Source organism: Bubalus bubalis, chromosome 6 (genome assembly GCF_019923935.1).
Source record: "Bubalus bubalis isolate 160015118507 breed Murrah chromosome 6, NDDB_SH_1, whole genome shotgun sequence".
NCBI classification, from domain to species: Eukaryota; Metazoa; Chordata; class Mammalia; order Artiodactyla; family Bovidae; genus Bubalus; species Bubalus bubalis.
The window spans coordinates 105946519-105970458 of NC_059162.1; the positions used below are offsets into that span (position 1 = coordinate 105946519).

Genomic DNA, 23940 nt, shown 5'->3' on the forward strand with positions numbered 1-23940 from the left:
GACAAAGTTTCTCTTAACTTTCTCCATGGCAGTCATCAATAATCAACCTTGATATTTTTTCGTTAAACTCTGGAGAGAATTTCACAGTGATCAGCACCAAACTCAAGTGGCCACCACCAACAGATTAGAGTTGGCATGTAGAGTGAAAACTGTCTGCCTTCTCCTGCTAAGGAGCAATTCACTGCACCCAGGGACACTGGGTGGCCTGTGGCCAGGCGTGGGGCGAGGGCAGGGCTGGTTAGCACCTGCCTGTGTCCAGAAGTTGTCAAAAACAGACTGGTCACGCAAGTATGCGTCACCCTGTGTACCCTGGCGTTCCGTCCTGTTCTTGGGGCCTGTGAGCCAAAGAAAAGGGCCCCGTCCCAGGGGAGTGACAGGTGGCAATTAGGCCGAGCTGGGTGGGGAGGTTCCCGGAAACCACTGTTCTCCTTGGAGCGGCCACCGGCAGCTGGAGTGTTTGATTTCTGACTTGGTAAGCCTATAATTTACCTGCTGGGGCAGACAGAACCCAGCTGCCCGAACCCCAAAATATCATTAAAAACAGATCCTGGGCCCGCCCCAACCCATGGGCACAGCCCAGGATGACACCCCTGGAGTTCACACTGTGCCCTGAGGGGCTCCAGGAGCACAGCAGGGGTGGAGGAGGGGGCCGGGCTGCGGGACAGCAGCCCCTCCACCTGGACCTGGGAAGGGCTCTGGGAGCCAGTGCACAGGAAGAGCCGCTCTCCATGGACACAGGAAAGTGGTGAGCTCCCCAACAGTGTAGGGATCTAGGCTCTAGCCTACATGTTAGGGATGTGACTTTGTGACTTCCTCCTCTGGGCCTCATTTCCCATCTGTACTATGAAGCTTTTTGATCTGCAAAGGGCTTTCAGCCTAGGAAACTGCGTCTGCCAAGCTTTCTCACACTGAGCCCAGAGGCAGCCTGGTAACCCTGAATGTGGAGCTCAGGTGGCCATCATGAATCAGAACTGGCACATAATGTGGAACCTATTTTTTATTCTAGTACTTACCTAAGAGTTGTCTCTTCCCAACAGCAAAGATTGTCTCTTGTGCATGTGCTTAGTCGTTCAGTCATGTTCAGCTCTTGTGACCCCACGGACTGTAGCCCGTCAGGTCCTCTGTCCATGGAATTCTCCCAGGCAAGGATACTGGAGTGGGCTGCCATTCCCTTCTCCAGGGAACCTTCCGACCCAGGGATAGAACCTAGGTCTCCTGCATTGCAGGTGGATTTTTTACCATCTGAGCCACCAGGGAAAAATAAGTATAAACCTTAAATTAGCCAATTATTTTGATAATTTTATTTGAAAATTATTGATAATTTTTTTAATTGCACATTAGGAAAGTCAAAACATGTTAGCTCACCAGCTACAAATTACCAAAGAAACTCTTATCAATGACTACCTTTAAAATGGAAGAACTGACAACTGATTTTTAATTTGGTATTTTTAGGCCCAGCCAGTGATTGGCTTAGTTAGGGGTACACCAGGAATGTCTGTCCGGTTACCCAAAGGTTGGCATATACTGAGTACACCTCACCTCCCAACCAAGCAGTGCTTAGCAGGAATAGAGCTGCAGTCTTGCTTTTTCATCCAGAACAACTGAAAAACAGTGTTATTGTTTATGTACCTGGTCGTCAGACTTCCAGCGACTTCTGCCATCTGGTCACCAAGTGAAATCAATAGGAAAAAGCCTGAGTGGTGGAACAGTAATGAATGAACACAAGGCCCGTGTATTTTATCCCGAGAGTTATCTTTGCTCAGCCAAGCAGTGCAGTGGCAGGAGAGATGCCACCATTTCCCTTTCTCTTGCTCAGGGCCTGGCTTGTTTACCTGGCCAGACAAGATAAATAAAGGTGGTCAGTTCAGACCCACTGACAGCAATGAGAAGTCACTGACAGCTGATAGTTGAGGAGGATGTGGGGAAAAAAGCTAAAGGAGAAGCGCACAAGTTTTGCTCTCTGCAGTGCAATCCTGGCCTCAAGAGCACACCATCACGCCAGGCTCACTGTTTCAAACCAAGGCAGGCTAGTAACATGTTCTGGAAAATTTCCTAAGAAACAGGAAAAGAGGCAGCAGGCAGAACAAAAGCACAGATTTTTGAAGCCAAATGGACTTGAATCCTGAGTATTCCTCCTCTGTAGAGCAGGAGAGTGGCTCTCTCCTTCCAAGCTATTAAAAAGATTATCTGTGTACACAAACATTTAGTACCATTCTGGCATATAAATACTTAACAACTGGTGAAAGTCAATTGTGTTCAACTCTCTGCAACCCCATGGACAGTAGCCCGCCAGGCTCCTCTGTCCATGGAATTCTCCAGGCCAGAATACTAGGTAACCTATCCCTTCTCCAGGGAATTTTCCTGACCCAGGAATTGAACCCAGGTCTCCTGCACTGCAGGTGGATTCTTTACCAGCGGAGCCACCAGAGAAGCCCCTAAGAATACTGGGGTGAGTTGCATTCCCCTTTCCAGGGCATCTTCCTGACCTCGGGATTGAATCTGGATCTCCTGCATTCCAGGCAGACTCATACTTAACAACTGGTATCTGTCGGTATTATTACATAAGAATTTGCTAGTTTTGAGCCCCTTCTGTGCTTGGTCACTAAAACTTTCTTCTTCTGAGAATGTATTTTGTGGGTGATGGTGTTTGTTCAGAGCTGTGCTTTTTCCTAAAACATTTACACACCACAATCCTTTGAAGACAGGACTTGTGTTCTCACCTGCTTTAAAGGCCTGGGCAAGTGGCCGGTTACGCGGCAGTGGCCAGGGTGGTGACACCGTGCTCTGTGCTCCCAGGAGCCCTGCCGAGGTGCCCTTTAGGCAATTTAAACAGGGCTTGTCCATCCTGAGTGTTACTCCTCATGGAGAGGCCTTTTATAAGCACTTGACCCACTTTTTTTTTTAATGTGCTTTTATTACAGCAATAATACAATTTTGGAGGAAAGTTTGGAAAAGACAAAAAAATAAAATACAATTCAAATCACCATAATCCTACAAGTCAGATAAGAATATGCTAGTTAATATTTTGTTGAATTTATTTCTAGGCTTTTTTCTTAGGAGATATATATATATATAAAAAATATAGATGTTTACATATTACAGATAGGTATTTGTTCAAAATAGGAATCATACTGTACTATATAAACTGCTTTTGATGTGCTTTCTCCACGTTATATGGTATAATTTCCCCTAATAAATACGTTTTGAAAATATAGCTATCTGATTTTCCATCACCTGGAACTCTTTTTCACCACTAAAAAGTAGGTCCAACAGTCTGTTTTTGTGCCAGCAGCATGTGGAGCAGACACGCTGTGAGAAACTCCCAAGCCACAGAGTCCTGGGCCACAACCCTGGGTCTCTTCCTCTGTGCTGCCACCACCCCCAGCCAAGATGGGGCCTGGCCCTGGGGGAGCTAGGGAGGGATGGTTTTGGTTAATTTTCTGTTTATAGCTAGGCTGTGGTATCCACATTTCAGCCAAACACCAGTCCAGATGGTGCCGTGAAGGTATTTTTCAGATATGACTGACATTTAAATCAGTATGTCTGAAGTAAAGCAGATGACTCTCCCCCAGTGTGGGTGGGCCTCATGCAATCGGTTGAAGGCCTCAAGAAAGACAGACTAGGGTCCTGTGAGGGAAAGAATTCTGCCTTCAGAACAGTCTTTGGACTAAGCTTCAACATGCCTCTCCCTGGGGCTCCAGGCTGCTGGCCTGTCCTGCAGCTATCAGACTTGTCAGCCCCCACAACCGTAGAGCCAGTTCTGTATAATGGATCTTTCTGTGTACACAGAGGCACACCCTATTGGTTCTGTTTGTCTGAAGACTCTAATACAGGGACCATACGGTATCTGTCGCCAGTTACTCCACTGTCACTGCAGTGAGAATATGTAAACCAATGGCGGCGACTTTCCAGTAAAACTTTCCTCATAAAACCAGGTAGTGGGCTGGATTAGAACCAAGGGGTTTGCTAACCCCTTGTCTCCTGACAATTAGGTATAGTACCTAGCATGGAAAAGGCACTGTGAGTAATAAAGTATCATTTTTAAAAATCTGTAAAATGAAAGTGAGCAAATAAGCAAATGCATCACGGAGACTGAGCAATACACTCACTGGCTCTGAGGCCGGCAGTGTGATGCGGGAGTGGAGGCACTGAAGACAGGAATTTTTCCACGGTCTTTGATGCCCACGGTCTTGACAGTGGTCTGACAGGGGTATCTGACCTGAAGATATATCACCCAGCATCTCAGGGAATCATCCAAGGGAAGAAAAGAAAAACCGTGGGGAAGAGATTATGCCCTATTCATTCACCAATCCGTCTCAGGGGACAGTTTAGCTTTATAGGCGACATCTGACAACTCCCAGGAACTAGCTGGAGGCAGGAGTACCAAAACTAGAATTTATTTTACCACAAGAAAATGTCCAGGAGTCACACAGGTGGGCCCACGAGAAGCCCTGGTGCAAAGGCCTGGATAGGCCATGCACAGCTGTCCACAGTGGGGAGGGCAGCCCTGGGCCCAAGGCCACACCTGAGGAAGAGCCAGAGGAGGCGTAGGCTGTGCCTGCAGAGGAGCTGTCCCACGCTGACCCCGAGGAAGGGCCACGACACGAAGCCCTGCTCGCTGCCAACGGGACACCTCGGGTGCTGGTGCCCCGGGTTGACAGCGCCCCTCTCACACGTACTCCCCACAGTCGGAGATGATCACCTTCTGCTTGGGCTTCCCGTCCTTGCTGCCCTGGGCCTTTGCGGGCCGAACAGAAGAGGAGGAATCAGGGGAGGGAGGCTGGAGAGTAAGGGTGGCTCAGGGATACCCACCCCTCTGCCCGTCCCACCCCCCACCCCCCAACAGCAGCTTGTTGTCTCTCTCCAGGCCCCGATTCAGCTCTCCCACATTCATGGCTGTGCCCCAGGAGCCCTGGCAGCTACCCACCTCAATCTGCCGCAAGACGTCCAGGCCATCCGTGATCTCCCCAAACACTACATGCTTGCCGTCCAGCCAATCCGTCTTGTCACACGTCAGGAAGAACTGGGAGCCGTTGGTGTTTGGGCCGGAGTTGGCCATGGAGAGCAGGCCTGGGGGAGAGAAGCGCCCGTCAGCTCCCCCGACCCTGCTGGTGGTCCTGGGCGTGGAGGGAGGAGTGCAGATGCCGCCTCTGCACCTGCAGATGGGAGGGAGAACGGGATGAGGAGCAGGAGCCGACTGTGGGCCGGGTGGAGAAGAGTGCCTTCAGTGGGCCAGTGGCACCTGAAATCTGTCTAGAGGGGGACCGAGAGAACCAAAGGCAGGGAGCCTAGATAACTTTGTCAAGAAGTTTCAGTTAAAAAGGGGACCAGAGGCATGGGTGATAGCTGAGGGGGGGACATGAGTCAAAGAAAAGATAGACACTGTGTGCTTTTGTGCTGATTGAGCAGAGCAGGGGACGGGCATTACAGGTGGTGGGGACGGGCATTACAGGGGGCAGCGGCGGGGCATGAGTGCAGAACCAGGTTCCGAAGGGCGAGGGGTGGGGAGGGTCTGGGTCATGAGCAGAGGGGAGGTGGCTCAGCCCCTGCACTTGAGGGGAAGTTGGCGCAGGCAGGTGTGGACAGACGCGGAAGGCCACGCATCACCTGGGGCAGAGGGTGACGTGGAGGTTTGGGGAGTGAAGGCGGCAACTGCCGTCTCTGGCCAGGACTGAGCATGAACTAGGGAGCTCTGTCTAGTGTGGCTGGCAAGGGCCCCCTAAAGAACTGCAATCTTAAATATCAGTATAGTTCTGTATTTTTTTCTAGTTGCTGGGGAACCAACCACTGAAATTTTTTACTAGAGAGTCTGACAGAGAGGCAGGCAGTGGGGTTGAGAGAAGAAGAGCGGGCTTACAGTGGCTGACCACAAAATTTAAGCTACGCCCACAGTTGTGGACACTGTGATGGAAACAGGCTCACTCCATTCCAGCCAGGCCAAACACCTCTCCTGTTCCCTGGGTGGGGGTCTGGAGGAGACCAGAACCACAGCCTGTCAACCCCCTGCGCAGCCATCCTGCCCCAGCCCAGCCCAGCGACCATCACCCACCAGCCGGATCCCACCTGGTCCCGTGTGTTTGAGGATAAAGTTTTCATCGTCAAACTTCTTCCCGTAGATGGACTTGCCCCCGGTGCCGTTGTGGTTGGTGAAATCACCGCCCTGGCACATGAACTGGGGGATGATGCGGTGGAAACTGCTGCCCTTGAAGCCAAAGCCCTTCTCGTGGGTGCACAGGCAGCGGAAATTCTCTGGGGCCGAGAAAGGAAAAGGCGCCTGATTAAAACACAAACCAACAGGGGGACTTCCTTGGTGAGCCAGTGGTTAAGAGTCCATGCTTCCAAGGAAGGAGCACAGGTTCAATCCCTGGTTGGGGAACTAAGATGCCACATGCCTTGGGGGCATGGTCAAAAAAACCCAAACAATGAGATCTCTAACTAGACTCTGAAAAACTATATTTGTTTAATATTCGTATTTTCATTTCAAAATATGACATGTTCATTATAAACCTTTGAGATACTGATTATCTCGAAGGATTAGATGGAATTCTACTTAAAGAAGGCATGAAAACATGCATTCTAGATCTGCTCCACCCTAAACTGGTGGTAAAGCAATTTTTAAAAAGAAAGACCAAACAGGATCTTAGAGAAAAAGACAGGTCAAGTCTTTGTGACTTTGCACTTGGCAATGTCTTAACTGCAACACTGAAAGTGTAAGTAACAAAAAATTGGCAAATGAGACTTCATCAAAATGAAAAACTTCTGGATATCAAAGGACACTCTCAACAAAATGAAAAGGCAACTTAGGGAATGGAAGAAAACATTTGCAAATCACATCTCTTAAGTGTTCATATACAATGAACTCCTACAAATCAACAACAAAAAACCAACCTAGTAAGTAAATACGCAAAAGACTTTCACAGACATTTCCTCAAAGAAGATACACAAATGGCCCCTACCCCTAAGCACGTGAAAAGATGCTTCACATCATTAGTGATTAGGGGAATACAAATCAAAACCACAATGAGATCCCACTTCCCAACTACTAGGGTGGCTATGATAAACAGAAAATAAGTGAGGATGTAAAGCAACTAGAATGCTTGTACATCACTTATGAGAATGGAAAGTGGTGCAGCCACTGTAGAGAGTAATTTGGTCGTTTCTCAGAAAGTCAAACTAGAATTACCACATGACCCAGCATTTCCAGTCTTAGGGAGGCACCCAAAGTAATTGAAAACAGGGATTTAAATCCTTATTTGTATACAAATGTTCACAGTATCATTATTCATAACTGGAAAGTGGAACCAGTGTTCAAGTGTCCATCAACAAATGAGTAGAGGAACAAACTGTGGACTATCCAGACAAGGGAATATCAGCCAGCCGTACTGATACCTAAATGAGCCCTGAAAACACAATGCTGAGTGAAATAAATCAGACATCAAAGGACAACTACTGTTATGACTCCATGTATATGAAATGTCTAGAACAGTAAATTCAGAGAGACAGAAAGTAGATTAACCATCACTAGAGGCTGGGAGTAGAGGAGAAAGGGGAGTGACTGTTAACGAGTTCTGAATTTCTATTTGGCTTCCCTGGTAGCTCAGCTGGTAAAGAATCCGCCTGCAAGACTCCAGTTCGATTTCTGGGTCAGGAAGATCCACAGGATTCCTGAGCTTCCCTAGTGGCTTAGACAGTAAAGAATCCGCCTGCAATGTGGGAGACCTAGGTTCGATCCCTAGGTTCAGATCCCCTGAAGAAGAGAAAGGCTCCCCACTCCAGTATTCTGGTCTGGAGAATTCCATGGACTATACAGTTGCTATTAGGGGTGCTGCAAAAGTTTTGAGCATAGATAGTGGCGATGGTTGTACAACATTGTGAATGCAATTAACGCCAGTAAATCATACACTTAAAATATGGATAAAATGACTATCCCCTAAAAAAGAGCAAGAGAAGAGACAACAGCAACAAAAATCTTTGGAACCTAGAAGACAAACAGATGAGCCATAACTGATAGAGCAGACCTAACAAAGCTGAAGCTTAAGCTGATAAAGCCAAGAAGCAATTTGATTTCTGCTGCAGAAATTCCAAAACCTCAGTGACAAGGATGAAGATGGTTCTAAAAGCAGTAAGTCTGGTTGAAAGCTCCCTTAAAAAAGTAGCTAGCCCCCAGATCCTCTCTCTTCCCCAGCCCTGGCTGCTGGTGGGAGGTTTACCCTCCAGCAGGTTAAAGCAGAGGGTCTCTGGTCTGGGATGCTTTATACATAACTGAGTGTTGAGGTACCATGATGACACGGAGATTTACTGAAGTTCATATACTGCTCCCACAACCTCCCACCCTCCATGACAAACAACTGGACATAGGACCATTAGCAAGAGACTAGAGTCTTCTCTGTGGCCTCTGCTCTGTCCAAGAGACTATGCCTCAGGGATACTGATATCCGGGGTCCAACAGAAAGATAGAATCACCTCATAGAGGAAGCCTCAGTCAGCAAGCCTTACCAATGTCCAGGGAGTTTCCAAGCAGATTTTAAGGACCCTAGTCTTATATATGAGAAAGGCATCTAATGTGAAAAGCAAAGACTGAAACAAGCAAACAGATCAATAACAAACAAAGAAAAACAAAAAGAAAAAAAAAACTGAAAAAAATAATTTCAAACATAAGCTGTATAGGAAAAAGAAATTTTAGTATACTAATCTCCCAAGATGAAATGATAGTACATGCATGAAATAAGCACAGGATACTATGAAAAAGAACATTTAAAAATGTTCCAAAATATGAGTAGAGAAAAATCAGAAAGGATAAAAGTAAAGAAATAATTCAAGGAAAACCTTTCAAAAGATAGTACTGTCCTAACTGATGGGTGTGGTATGCAGGATAATGGCTCCCGAAAGATGTCCATGTCCCAATTCCTGGAACCTGAGAATATGCTGCTCACAGCAGAAGGGACTGTGCAGATGTGATTAAGGTTCCAGACACTGAGATGGGGAGAGTGGCCTAGATTACCCCGATGGGCCTAGTATAATCACAAGTTATAACCAGAGAACCTTTCCCAGCTAAAGGCAGAAAGAGAGAGTTAGAAGTGGATGGACTGTTGTACAGCTAAAACTAACAAAACACTGTAAAGCAATTATATTCCATCTCCCCGACAACCCACCCCCAAAAAAAGAAGTGGATGGGAAAGGAGGCAGGTGATTCAAAACGTGAGAGGGACTGGATCAATCACTGCTGGCTGTGATGATAAAGGAGGCGGGCCACAAGCCTCTGGAAGCTGGGACTAGCCCTCAGCTGGCAGCCAGCAAGGAAATGGGTACCTTCATCTACAGATGCAGGAAACTGAATTCTGTCAACAAAGTGACTGTCTCTGGAAACAGATCTACCCATAGAGCTTCCAGTAAGGAATATGGTAACCCAGCCACCATCTTTCTTTAGCCTGGTGAGTCCTGTGTTGGACTTCTGGCCCTCAGAACAGCTAAGACAACAAATTTATGTTCTTGTAAGCTGCTAAGTCTGTGATAATTTGTTACAGCAGCAAGAGAAACCAGTATAGTAGGGCCCACTGAGTATCTAGCAGGATGGATGGAAGGAGATCTACTCCAAGGGGACAGTATTTCAGAACACAGGACACAGAGACCCTTCAAGCATCTAGACCAGTGTTATCTAACAGCTGTTAAGCATCTGAATAACTGAAGAAGTGAAACTTAATTTTATATAACTTGAATTAATTTAAGTTTAAAGAGTCACATGTGGACAGTGACTACCATATTGGGATAGCTCAGCTCTAGACAGAAAAAAAAAAAAAAGGTTTTGTATAAAGGACCAAGAATCAGAATGACATTAGACTTCTCTAGAATTCTACATCCGAACTATCAGGTGGGAAAGTAGAAATTTCCACACATCAGTCTCAAAAACCTGACCCTCCAAGTTCTTTTCTCCAGAAGCTACAGATAGCTTATATCCTCTACCAAAGTGAGGGAATAGATCAAAAAAGACAACAGAGGTCCCAACACAGGAAGCGAAAGCAGGAGATCCCAAGACAAAGGCTATGAGATGGGCCTGGAAGGCAACTGGTCCAAGCTGGAGGAGGTCAGAGGGCTCCAGGGAGGAATAAGTGAAACTGACAAAATATCTGATGTGTTTGAACATGATGGAGATTTACACAAACAGGAAAATTTGGGAAAGCTCAGGAATATGTGTACAGAATACTAAGCAAATGTGAAAACAAGAGAATTATGAATTCCAGGGAAAACGAAGTGCTGTGTATGAAAAGAAGCTATCACAGTATGATGCTTACACAGAATGACCTGTGACCTAACTAAAATTATGGTAACAGCATAAAAGGATGAAGGAACTGGGAAGCTGATTTCAAAAGCTAATTCCTTATCTTCTCAAGTGGGAAGTCAATAGATATCTAAAATGAAAAGACATTAAAACAAAAAACAAAAAAAATCAGAAAGTAGCAACATACATCTGTTATCTACAAATATGGAGGTTAAAAATCAAAAGAATCAGCTAAGAGTTGAAACTGGCTGCCTCTGAGAAGCAGCAAATGGTGCTGGGGGATGGCAGTAGGGCAGGGGGGCACTGCTGTGTTTTTCAAAACAAACTGTGAAATTAACACTCCTAACTATATGTCTACATAATAAAATTCAGATTAAAAGAAGGATAAATAGAATTCAGTATTTAACAAATGAAAAAATATTCAAGAAGTTGTTAGTTATCAGCAGTTACTTCTGAAGAGTATGATTAGATATGGAGAAGGAACAAAGACTCAGGTTTTCAATTTATTGCCTTCAATACTGTTAGAGAGAGAGAGAGAGAGAGAGTGTGTGTGAGAGTGTGTGTGTGTGTGTGTGTGTGTGTGTGTACTTTAAAAGAAACAAACAAACCAACCATGAATACACATTCACTTGTATTAAAGAAAACACTGCTCACCTGCGGTCATGGGCACAACGTCTGAACGCAGGAGCATTTGGATGCGGCCAGCTGGCTTGTTCCCAATCTTGATGTCCATGTACACCTGAGGGTTTGACCGGGCCTTTTTTACAGTGGGCTCTCCCTAGATGCAGGAGAAATGGCCAGGTTAGAGAGAACGCCCTGACTCCCCAACTAGGAGAGCGAGTGTGAATGAACACACCTGAGAACCCAACTAGTGAGAAAGCTGAACAGGGTGACGCCAGGGAAGGCCCTGGGCTGCAGAAGGTGAAGGCCACGGCCATGGCCCCAGTTTGGCATCCAGTGATGGGAGACTTCAGCCCCGTCTACCTGGAGCCCCACCTGGCAGGCATGTCATCTCATCACACTCCCTCAGACACATGAGGTTGCCTCGCCTTCACCCTCCTGTGTGTTCACAAACAACATTTTTCTGGCCCCAAACAGACAACTCTCAACACCTTCACACCCCAGCTCAAGGTCACCCACCTTAATCCAGTTAAAAGGACCTATTTCTGTAACACCATCCCCTCCCTGTGCATAGCCCTGCGTGTGCACAGGCTGGCTGCAACGGAAGCAAGGAGTACTGAAGTGCTCACAATGGAGGTGGCGGGGACCTTGCTTTATACTCCACTTGTAGGCACTCTGCTTAGCCTATTTCCTGCTTGAGTCAATGTGGATGGAAAGTGGCAAGTTAGTGAGTTGGAGAACACAGGATGAACAAGATTAGAGGAGGGCGGGCAAGACTTGCATTAGAAATGTCTGAAGCTCAGGACTAGAAACAGAGGCCAGGAGAGTCCAAGAGCCTAGGAGAGGCTGTGGAAGATCAGAGTGACTGCTGCTGTTGCGGCCGAGAGGGGAAGGAGACCACGAGTCAAGAAAGAAACCCCGAATATCAGTTATAATGGGCAGGGGCAGCCAGAGAGGCAACGGGTAGAGAGGTGCACTGAGAATCAGAAGGAAGTGCCAAGGCAGATTCCCTGGAAGGGAGGACCTCACACCTGTGCCCAGACCGCAGGGAAGGTACCCTCACCCCGCTCTGCCTCCCTTGCGTCAGGAACAGAAAGACGGTGAGCTGGGAGCACAACACTTGTGTGAAGGAGGGGGACCGACCAGGAGGGTGCAGAGGCCCACCCACCGCCCTTCCTCACCTCATACTTCCTCCTAGTCAATAACAATCACAGAACAGAACCCAGCAGAGCTGAGAAGCTCCTCACGCAGAGCACAAGGTCGAGAGGCTTAGAGCTTCTCTTCAGTTCACTCATTACCAACCTCCACCAAAACACCGAGTTCACTTTTCATTCTCTCTACTTTTGTATATACATTTCCAGATTTCCATAAAAACCTAAAAAAAAACAGTCTTCTGGGGGGAAGTGCCAGCCTGCAATCTCACCTCCTGCGTTTCCACTTTGGGGGGCTCTGACCCCTCCTCCTCTTTGTTCTCCTCAAGCGTCTTCCCAGAAAACTTCTTCAACCAGTCATCATCAGACCAAACTGAAAGGAAAGAAGCGAGCAGATGAGAACCAATTCAAGCCATCAGCCAGCTGCTAAGTAGGTGCTCTGGTCAGCGAAGCAGAACATGTTTTGTGGCTCTCTCAGCCGGAGGTCTCCACTTTGGGAAGTCACATGTGTCAGGCAAGTTCCCATCTTTTAGAGACTGCCAACCCTCAAGTCCAGCTCTTGTGTGTGTTAGTCGCTTAGTCGTGTCTGACTCTTTGCAACCCCATGGACTATAGCCTCCCAGGCTCCTCTGTCCATGGGATTCTCTAGGCAAGAATACTGGAGTAGGTTGCTATTTCCTTCTCCAAGCTCTTAGCAGGGCTACATTAAAAGCCCCAGGGAAAGGTGCAGCCCTTGCCAGTCCCAGCCCCTGATAGAACCTGCCAGGAATGTTGAGAACACTGCGACAGATGAGAGATCAGGCATGGCTTCTCTCATAAAGGAAACAATTACCCTGGCGTGGCTGAGAAGCTACGCTCTTTATTTCCCCACAAAGGTGGCACATGTCCTTTGCCAATGTGAACCATCCTCTACTACTGTCCGCCAGAGAAGCGTTCAGTGCCTACTTTCAAGAAAACTGGGACAGGAAGGCAGGCAAGGCCAAACTGGAGGGTGTGCTGGGGCATCCGTATTGCTCCCACTCACCTGGTCTAGAAGAGCCTTCCTTAATCCTCATGGGTTTTGCCAAATTGACACGAATTGTCCGTCCAAAGAGCTCAGATTCATTCTGAAAAGTGTGCAAATCCATTTGCTTAAACTGTTAGGTTAAAAGAAAGTCAGACGCTTTCCATTTACTTCTGATACACCTGAGACAAGCTCATGATTTGTTCTCCCTTAATCCCTGATCCCCTAACAGCAAGTTATGCACCTGCCACAAAGCAGCCCATGGGCTGCAGAGAATTTCCTCCTGGGAGCCATCATACAGTTCCTTTCTCTTTTCTTCCTTTCAACTTTATTAGTTCCTTATTTGGCTGCATTGAGTCTTAGGTGCAGCACATGAGGTCTTTGTTGTGGCCCATGGACTCTCTAGCTGCAGTACAGGCTTAGTTGCTCCATGGAATGTGAGATCTTAATTCCTTGACCAGGGACTGAACCTGCATCCTCTGCATTACAAGGCAGATTCTTGGCCCCTGGGCCACCAAGGAAGTCCCTTTCTTTTTTAAAATTGAAGCATAGTTGATTTACAATGTTTTGGGTGTACAGTAAACTGATTCAGTTATACATTATATATATGTCAGAATCTTCTCCATTATAGGTTATTAGAAGGTATTAAATAACAGGTTCCCTGTGCTATACAGTAGGACCTTGTTGTATATCTAGTTCATATGCAGCAGTATCTGACCTCCTTTCTTTCAATACTAGTAATGACCTGCCTGAACAAAAGTGACGCTGTGTTCAGAGTACTCTGAAATTACAAGGATAAATGCAATTTCCAAGTACCTGAGTTCATTTTCAAAAGTCAAGGTCAGCCTTACGCAATGAGAAGTGATCTTGTTCTAAGAGCTGAGGAAAACATTTGATGAATGGGAAACAGAGAACAGGAATAAAGGAAAGCCTTATTACCCTCAGATAACTGGTACCAGGAAAGGTCACTCAATGTGAAATCACTTTAAAGACAGTAAGAAAATTTCATGGTAAAATGTAAAGGGGGAAAAAATTGGGAATGTACTGTGATGAAACTAAAATTAATGAAAATAAATTTCTTATAGTTAAAATTCAGCTTTTAAACTATGGCCTAATTTGAAGAACAGAGATATAATGGATGTTTATACATCTGCAGTATTTTTTCCAATAAAATCCTATCAACAGTATGATTATCTTTGCATTTCTTATCTGATGTGAAAATCCTAAGTATCCTGAAGAGGGAACACAGACTCAAGAGCTGCATCATCGCCCCAAGGAGCTCTCCAGGCTGTCCCAATCACTTGGATCAGCAGCACATCCTATCATTATCCTTATCAAATTTCTCTTCTCAATTGTTAACTGGTCTAACACTTCATGAAACCCTGCCTCTTTTGTAAAATATGCAGTTTCACTGTGCAATTACTTTGCATTGTTTACAATTTCCTATCCTAGACACAGGCAGCCAGTGAGAGACTGGTCAACAAGGATGATTAGCCTTTACATTATCATCAAATGGAGAAAGATATTTGAGAAAGGACAATTTCATAAGTGATCAATTCACAGTGAATATTTTCACACGATGACAATTTGTATGTACTTCCTCATGCAACCTTGTAACTTTGGAGGTTTAGCAAACCCAATGTAGAACTAAGTGCCCTCTGTACCACCAAAAAGCAACTTCTGTAAGAAGCAGGATTCCCAGCCTTACCATGTTGTCAATAGCTGCTGCAGCATCCTGCCAAAAAAAGACAAGGTACGAATTTACGTTTGCAGTCAAATGCTTCTTGTAGTGTCTAAACACATACTTGGTAAAATGACAACAAAAAAACAATCCAACAGAAAAAGGTCTCTTTTTCTTCCTCACCTAGGTTGCACGTGTCTAACAAAGTGCACTTCCTGGCTGACTGCAGCTATCTGCCATTTGAAAGTGAAAGTGAAGTCGCTCAGTCGTGTCCAACTCTTTGCGACCCCGTGGACTGTAGCCCACCAGGCTCCTCCGTCCATGGGATTCTCCAGGCAAGAATACTGGAGTGGGTTGCCATTTCCTTCTCCAGGGGATCTTCCTGACCCAGGGATCAAACCCAGGTTTCCCGCATTGCAGGCAGACGCTTTAACCTCTGAGCCACATTTAGTGGAAGACAAAGAAAGTATCACCAGTGCTACCAGGCAAAGATGCTCAATGAGCAGGGCTGCAGGAGTTCTGCAGAGCAAGACAGGCAGGACCTAGCAGGTCTGTGATGTTCATCACAGCCCATGGTTTCATTAAGTGAAGGCAGCTTTCCTTCAAACAGTGTTTATCATCTCTCTGGAAGCATCACATGAGGCCCAAAAACCCAACCCCAAATGAAGAACAGCTCCTTTTGTAATCAGTAACAATAATAACAAGCCAAATACTTAACATAGATAACAATTTTCTCACCTCTGCCAACTCAAATTCAACAAAAGCAAATCCTCGGTGCTTTTCTGAAAAAAGGCAGACAATATCAAGCAATTATCATGTTGGGCAACAGGAAGAAGCAGGTGGTCACAAAGAAAGTGAAGTCAGTCACATGCCTTATCCATTTACTAGAAATTCTACACCATCACTATTTAGGAAAAAGGTATCTTACTCTGATTCTTTCTAGTTTAAATAACATTTCAAGCAACATTAAACTGTTTTGTAGTGAGTGAAAGTCACTCAGTCGTGTCCCCCTCTTTGTGAACCCATGGACTGTAGCCTGCCAGGCTCCTCTGTCCTTTGAATTCTCCAGGCCCGAATACTGGAGTGTGTAGCCTTTACTTTCTCCAGGGGATCTTCCCAACCCAAGGATCAAATCCAGGAAATTATCCCACATTGTAGGTGGATTCTTTACCATCTGAGCCACCACGGAAGCCCGTTTTGTAGTGAACATAACTAAATAATGAACTATACTTTTAATCTTTAAAGGCAGCATTCTTTACCAAAGCCAAATCAAATCTTAACCTTTGCACGCAAGGCAGCTAGAAAAATGAAGTCATTTAACCTATCAATCATTCATTCCAAACATACATTCTGAACATCAACTGTGCATAAGTCATGAATCCTAAAACCTGGGTAAGGATGCTCAGTCTTAATCCTCAGCAAAAGGCTAATCTAACCAACACCAACTAGAAAGGCCAAGTGTACAAAAGCATTTGTTTAAGTAACCAATTAACCTTACAGAGTCAACATAACCTTATTGTTTTTATACATATAAAGGTCCCAGGGAGGTTAAATCCATATACAATGTTGATGATAAGAGCTGAAGCCACACAACTCGTCTCAGGACTCAGCAGAGCATAGGTTGCTGAAACCACAAAACAATCTCAGGACTTAATGTAGCTGAGGTTCTTTTGTCTCCTTGCGAAAAGAATTCGCTGAGAGGCAAAGCGGCATGGAAAAAGTCATTTATTAGTATATGACGCTTATGAGAGATACAAGGAGGCAGGCAAGAGGGTGCTGTGACAAGAACTTAGTGGGGTACAATTTAATTTTTTTTACTTTTAAAATTCATTCATTTATTTGTTTTTGGCTGTGCTGGGTCTTTGTTGCTGCATGGAGGCTTTCTCTAGTTGTGGCGAGTCGGGGCTCCTCTCTAGTGTGTGGGCTTCTCATTGCAGTGGCTTCTCTTGTTGTGGAGCACCGCTCAGTAGTTATGGAGCACTACCTCAGCTGCCACAAGGCATGTGGAATTTTCCCTGCATTGGCAGGCAGATTCCCAACCACTGGATCACCAGCGAAGTCCTGGGCTATACTTTTATAATTAAAGGAAAAATGAGGAGGAGGATAAGACTACCCTCTTCCTCATTCTTTGAGTCTCCCATCACTAATTCTTCCTACATGCTGGGTAGGGGAGTTTTTGACCCTGCATGGCCCCACTAGGACTATCACGGTGCTATGGAAATGAGCAAGAAGGCAGTAACAGATATTAAAATATGGTAAATCATTTCGGGTTTCAGTATAATGTCACCTTTCCCCTATATTTTTGTTTTTAGTGTGTGCACAGGAGCATGGCCAAGGGATCATTAACTTACTGACCTCAACCAGCAGAATGCAGGTGTCACTGCTATATGGTGCTGTTGTTAAGCAGGGCTGCTTGGTTTTGTTGCTGAGTGAGCCTGCTTTCTTGAATGATCAATTAACTCACATGGGTCTCCCAAAATTCCCTCTCTATGATCCCCTAGTGGGATTTCTAAACTAGTTGTGTACTTTAGAGCTGGGCCTAAAACTCCAACGTTAAAAATGACAACAAAGGTTAAGACAGAAAACTGAACTGCAGCTGTGATACTAATTGAAGGAAGAGTTCAGGTGCAAAGAAGCTGAGGCCCCACTGTTGAAGCTGGGCTTTCCTGCTACCCTATTTAACAGCACAGCTGCCAAGAAGAGAGCAGGTGTAGGAGAGTGCCTGGCAGGCAGTTTGAAACAACAGCTCTCCATGTAGCTCGAAACCAATCTTCCTACTGGCTAACTGAAAAGCCTGTCTTACTTCAAATGCAATATATGGGATCTGAAAAGCATACTGCAGCTCACAACCCCAAGTCTCAGAGAAGTCCTTCTGCATAAAGATCACTGTCACACTGCCCAAAGCATATTTAGAACTTACTGTAATATGACTTACAAAAGTTTTAAGTTCTTTCCTAGCAGGAGGATTCTGGGCATGAGAAACACTAAGACGACTCACCTGTTTCATAATCCAGAGGAATCTGGATATCTGTGATGTCTCCAAAAGGGATAAAAGCAGCATGGAGAACTTTGTCATCCACCTCCTCTGCAAGTCCACCTGCAAAGACATCAAGTGCCTTCTGAACTACTGTCCTTCATTCTCTTGAGAAGTCCCTGCTGTAAAATCAGCATGCTGTTGTCAGGGCAGGGATCTTTCCATTCAGTCCTTTGGGTTCATAAATATCCCTCTCATTTGCTCCTTCACACTTACTTACGAAGCACACTCTTCACTCTCCTTTCAGACCCTCATCTAGCCCAGAGATTCCCTCCACAGCTTCATAACTGCCTCCCTTCTCCTCCACAAAGCCAACCAGTACCATCCTGGGAACGTACAGACTTTAACTCATCACTTCCCTGCTTAAAGTACTTTATCCTCGGGATAAAGTACAAACTTAGCACTGTACACAAGGCTGTTCACAAGGTCCTACCCACTTCTTCAGCCTCTTACCCTTTGCTTCCCCGCAAAACGACACATTTGCCTGCCAAGCGTTAGACTATTTCACACCTTTGGGCTTTTGCTCGTGCTGCTTGCTCCCTTGCAGTAAACACACTTGCTCCTACTTCGCTACCTGGCTAATTCCAGCTCATCTCCGGCGTCACCGCAACCTGAAAACTTGCTCTCACCTCTCCAGATGCAGGGGTCCTTTCTCCCCACACCGAGCCCCAAGTCACCAGTGTCCGTCCCCACCAAAGCTCTCATCAAACTGCGCTATTGAGGTTATTCTCATTTTTAGCCGGCTAGCCTGGGAACTCTTTCCCTGAAGAGTAGGGGCTGAGCCATTGCTGCGGTGAATGTAAAATGAATGGACGCGAGGATTCAGAGGTCCCTAATATTCCTCCAACCATCGCCCCGGCCCCAGGTGATGAAGAGGTTGTTGTTAGAGGTTGGCGGGCTTCGAAGAGAGGTGCAATTATGTCTCAGGCTCACTCTCTGAGACCCAAGCAATACCGCCACAGATGCCACCTAGACAGCTGCTCGCCGCCTCCCGCGTCCGGAGACCTGTCCAGCTCCACGCCACGACCCACTCGCGGCCCGGTTCGCCCAGCCTCCGCCTAGCCCCCAAGCCTGCTCACCTACATACAACACTCGCTTCGTAGTGGCCATCTTGCTCTTGCGCTCTTCCGCCGGAAGCCTGCATTCGGCCCGCCCCTTCCCCAAGCTCCGCCCCCGCGTACGGCTATCGCAGACCCCCGCCCACTTTGGCATAAGCCGTGGCGGCCTCTGGGTGCGGTCGAGCTGCGAGTGCAGCGTAGGTGCATCTTGGTACCTGAACTGACAAGGCTTCGGCTCTGTAGGTGGTCTCTGCTGCGGAACACACTCCCTTGCGGAGTCAGAATGAGTCAGCAAGTAATAAACAACCAATAAAGTACGGTTAGCGGGTCACCCCGCCCATCTATTTTTGGACAACCGGGAGCTATGAATGGTTTTTACATTTTTAAAGAGCTGGCGGGCGGGGAAAGAAGAAACAAGAATAATATTTCGTGACATGTGAAAATTATATTAGATTCAATTTTCATTAAAAAATTTTTATCAGAACGCAGTCTTGCTCATTCTTTTTAGTATTCATATGTGAGTGCTTTCAGGCTGCAGGGGCAAACCCAGAGCCTACAAAGCTTGAAATATTTACCATCTGGATCTTTGGGAAAAACGTTGACCGACTCCTGGAATACATCAACTAGTAGCAATACATAAATTAGCCTAAGTGGTACAAAATAATGGGGCCACTTCTTTTAGGCAGAGCAGTTGGTTAAGACCTCTCTGAGGCCATATTTAAGCTGAAACCCTACGGAAGAGGAGCCAGAGAGAGGAGGGAGCAAGGGAAAAGGTTTCCGGGAGAGGAGACAGCTTCTGCACCTTCTTGTGGGCCTTGGGGAGGAGAGGGACATGGAACATCAGACAGAACAGGTGGGTAGGGGTGGCAGGATGCATGACCCTGCAAACCATGTGGAGTACCAGGGGGCTTTGAGAAGCTACTGAAGGTTGTGATGGGTAGTTACATGGTCACATTTATACTTCAAAATAGTCTCTGACCATTGTGCCCAGAATGATTTGGGTGGAAGCCTAGAGACCAGGAGGTTAATGTAGTCGAGACTAAGGAAGAGTTGATGATGGTTCTGTCCCCCAAGTCTACCCTCTGCCTTGTTCTGAGGGTGATATTAAGGGAAAAAAAAAACAAAAAAAAAAAAAAAAACTTCAAGTCTCTAGAGCTCCCTTTTTTTAAATTTTATTTACTTATTTATTTTTGGTTGTGCTGGGTCTTTGCTGCACAGACTTTTTCTCTAGTTTCAGGGAGCAGGAGCTATTCTCTAGTTGCTGTGTGAGGTCTTCTCATTGCTGTGACTTCGCTCATTTCAGAGCACAGGCTCTAGGCATGCATGCTTTAGTAGTTGTAGCATGAGAGCTCGGTAGTTGTAGCTCCTGGGCTCTAGAGTGCAGTCTCAGTATTTGTGGTGCAATGGCACACCAGCTTAGTTGCCTTGCAGCGTGTAGGATCTTTCCAGACCAGGGACTGAACCCCTGTCTCCTGCATTGGTAGGCAGATTCCCCACCACAGAGACCTCAGGGAAGCCCCTAAAGCTCCCTTCTTCAATCAGTGCTGCTGATGACAAGGCTCCTACAGCCCTTGATACAGGGACATGACATGGCCATGCCAAGTCAACCCCTGCCAACACTCCAGCTCTGGCTCTGACCATGTATTCAGTTCTCTTGCCTCTGCTCATTTAGCTCTCTCCTTTCTCCATCTGGAGGCGCCCACCAGTCCTTGTTGAAGTCCTGCTTACCCCACAGATGGGGGTCATGGCCTCCACATCCAACAATTGACTGGAACACATCCTGTGACTATAGCCAGGTGAGTGTCTCTCTTTTTCTTTGACAACAAGGCCTGTGCCTACTGTGGTCCCAGAGCTAAGCAGTGGATACAAACACAAACCTCATTGTCCTCAGGACAAACCAGAGGGATACCACTCAGAAATGAGGCTGTGCGATCTGATTACAAGATTCCCCCTGTGAACCTATCACTATTCCCTACTAACGAGGACACTCTCAAGGGAATCTGACAAGTTATCCTTTATGAAGATATGGTATTATATATATTTATATATTTGGTCTTTGTCCCCACTACCTGGCACAGAGCCCTTAAAACCCTTAAACTTTTCTGAAAGAGGTTCTTTTTAAATTCATAATGAACCCTTTTGACCATACCTGAATTTACTCTGAGGTGACTCATGGTGGAGTTCTGTATTAGTTAGAGTTCTACAGAGAAAAAGAACCAATAGGAGAAATATATATGTATATATATTATATATAGTAGGAAAAAATATATATGTATATATAGATATATATACACACATTATATAGATACATATGGAGAGATTTATTATGAGAACCAGTAAAACCAATTGTATAAATCCTGGTTCAAGAGTAGGAAAACATTGCAATGTCCCAGCTCAGTCATTCAGGCAGATGAAGGTGCGAATTCTCCTCTCCTCTACCTTTTGTTCCATTCAGGCCCTCAGTGGACTGAGTGAGGCCCACCACCTTACAAAGGGCAATAGCATTACTGAGTCCACTTATTCAACTGCTAATCTCATCTAGAAACACCTTCCAAGACTTTAGAAATAATGTTTAGCCAACTATCTGGGAACCCTATGACCTAGTCTAGTAGATACATAAAATTATTCAACACAGGTCCCTAGATAGCTTCCAGATGGCGGCTGGTCACCAGAGGAACTAACTACATGATTTATAGGGTTGGAACTTTCAGCTCCACCCCTGACCTCCGGGCAGGGAAGAAGGGATGGAAATTGAGTTCAATCACCAATGGCCAGTGACTTAATCAATCATGTCTGGATAGTAAAACCACATTTAAAAACAGTAAATGTGGTTTTAAACTGGAGCAGGCATCAGAATCATCCGGAAGGCTTATTAGAACACAGGTTGCTGGGCTCCAGTCTCAGAGTTGTTGATTTTGTAGGTCCAGGGTGCCAAGATTGTTCATTAATAACACATGTGCAGGTGACCTTCAAGCTGCTGGCCTGGGAAGCATGGTTTGAGAAACATCTCTTTCAAGAAAAGAAGTGACATATCAAGAGCAAGGCATAGAACCAATCCCTTCTGACTGAAAACAAAAAGGAGTATATGGTGTATGAGAATTTTCAAACAGTAATAAAACAACTAGAAAGTCAGTCATTTTTTCTTTTGGGGGAGGGATGTGACAAGGGAAAATACTGTACTTGCTGGGCCTTTGGATCCTGAACAGAGAATAAGGACAAAAAAATTATCCATAAAGGAGAGATTGTATAAGTCTTTTCTTTTTTTTTTTTTGGCTGTGCCGCAAGACAGGATTGAACCTGGCCAGTGAGAGTGTAGAATCCTAACCTTTGGACTGCCAGTGAATTACCAAAAGTCAGTCATTTTTTGTTATCATGTGCAGGCAACTCTGATCAAATTTTTTTAATTGTCTAAGTCAGGGGTCCCCAATCCCCAGGTCACAGACCAGACCGTTCCAGAGCCTGTTAGGAACCAGACCACACAGCAGGAGATGAGCGGCAGGAGAGCAAATCTTCGCCTGCCATATTTGGGGACTGCTGGTATAAAACAATTACTGTGGCTACTCTTGAACCTGTTTCCTATTAGTACATTTGAGTACTTATCTTTAATAAATATTGTATTCTGTTTAAAAGCTAAAATGGGAATCTATATGGTCAGTCCCCAAGACACCTGGACTCAGTTACGTGCACTTATTTGGAGAGTAAATTCTTAGTGGTTCAGAATGGTTTGTGTTCCTTCAAGTTCACTTTGGGCGCAGTTTGTGTCTCTAACCCTTGTGTAACTATGGATTCCTGCATTTAAAAAGTATTCAAAGAGATAGTTGCATGTGATTTTTCTCTTTCAAGTTACCTTTTTTTCTGGAGTGAAAGTTTAGATGAGGTTAATAAGACAAAAATATTTGCAAACTATAGGGCTCAGCTTTGAAAAATGTACAATAAAATATTGTTTTAAAATTGTCCCTTGCACATGGCCCATGCTGCTGCTGCTGCTGCTAAGTCACTTCAGTTGTGTCCAACTCTGTGCGACCCCATAGACAGCAGCCCACCAGGCTCCCCCGTCCCTGGGATTCTCCAGGCAAGAACACTGAAGTGGGTTGCCATTTCCTTCTCCAATGCATGAAAGTGAAAAGTGAAAGTGAAGTCGCTCAGTCATGTCTGATTCTTAGCAATCCCATGGACATCAGCCTACCAGGCTCCTCCATCCATGGGATTTTCCAGACAAGAGTACTGGAATGGGGTGCCATTGCCTTCTCCAAGATGGCCCATAGGCACATGTAAAGATACACAGCATCACTAATTTTCAGAGAAATACAAATCAAAACTACAGTGAGGTATCACCTCACACCAGTCAAAATGGCTCAAATAAATGCTGGAAAACGTGTGGTGAAAAGGGAACCCTCCTACACTTTTTGTGGGAATGTAAATCAGTGCACTCACCATAGAGGACAGTATGCTATGCTATGCTATGCTAAGTCACTTCAGTCGTGTCCGACTCTGTGTGACCCCATAGACGGTAGCCTACCAGGCTCCCCCAGTCCCTGGGATTCTCCAGGCAAGAACACTGGAATGGGTTGCCATTTCCTTCTCCAATGCATGAAAGTGAAAAGTGAAAGTGAAGTCGCTCAGTCATATCTGACTCTTAGCGACCCCATGGACTGCAGTCCACCAGGCTCCTCCATCCATGGGACTTTCCAGGCAAGAGTACTGGAGTGGGGTGCCATTGCCTTCTCCAGAGGACAGTATAGAAGTTCCTTAAAAAACTAAAAACAGAGTTACCATATGATCCAACAATCCCACTCCTGGGCATATATCTGGAGAAAATTCTAATTCAAAAAGATACATGTACCACAGTGCTCATAGTAGCACTATTTAAACAGCCAAGACATGGAAGCAACCTAAATGCCCATGAACAGACAAATAAATAAAGAAGATGTACTATATACATACCCATTGGAACACTACTTAGCCATAAAAAGAATGAAGTAATGCCATTTGCATTTGTAGCAACATGGATTGGCCTAGAGATGATCATACTAAGTGAAGTAAGCCAAACAGAGAAAGATAGGTATCATATGATACTTGTATGTGGAACTTAAAATACGATAGAAATGAATTTATT

The 23940-nt window shown here is 45.5% G+C and overlaps 1 protein-coding gene across 9 annotated transcripts; it reads right to left on the reverse strand.

The window, feature by feature from the left end:
- Positions 1–61: 61 nt before the first annotated feature.
- Positions 62–18979, reverse strand: PPIE (peptidylprolyl isomerase E). Of its 9 annotated transcripts, none has more exons than XM_045166183.1 (10): positions 18846–18978; positions 17731–17829; positions 15471–15514; positions 14760–14786; positions 13073–13184; positions 12321–12421; positions 10931–11054; positions 6064–6249; positions 4928–5070; positions 62–1819 (listed from the first exon to the last, which is right to left on the reverse strand). In XM_045166183.1, exons 1-10 carry the CDS (start codon positions 18976–18978, stop codon positions 1760–1762), a joined length of 1029 nt encoding a protein of 342 aa, XP_045022118.1. In that variant the 3' UTR covers positions 62–1759. The 9 variants fall into 9 exon arrangements, 6 of the variants coding, with proteins under 6 accessions (XP_045022118.1, XP_025144815.3, XP_025144816.2 ...); XR_006641228.1 differs by having other exon boundaries at positions 4928–5156; positions 18846–18979; XM_025289030.3 differs by lacking the exon at positions 62–1819 and adding an exon at positions 4382–4780.
- Positions 18980–23940: the final 4961 nt, after the last annotated feature.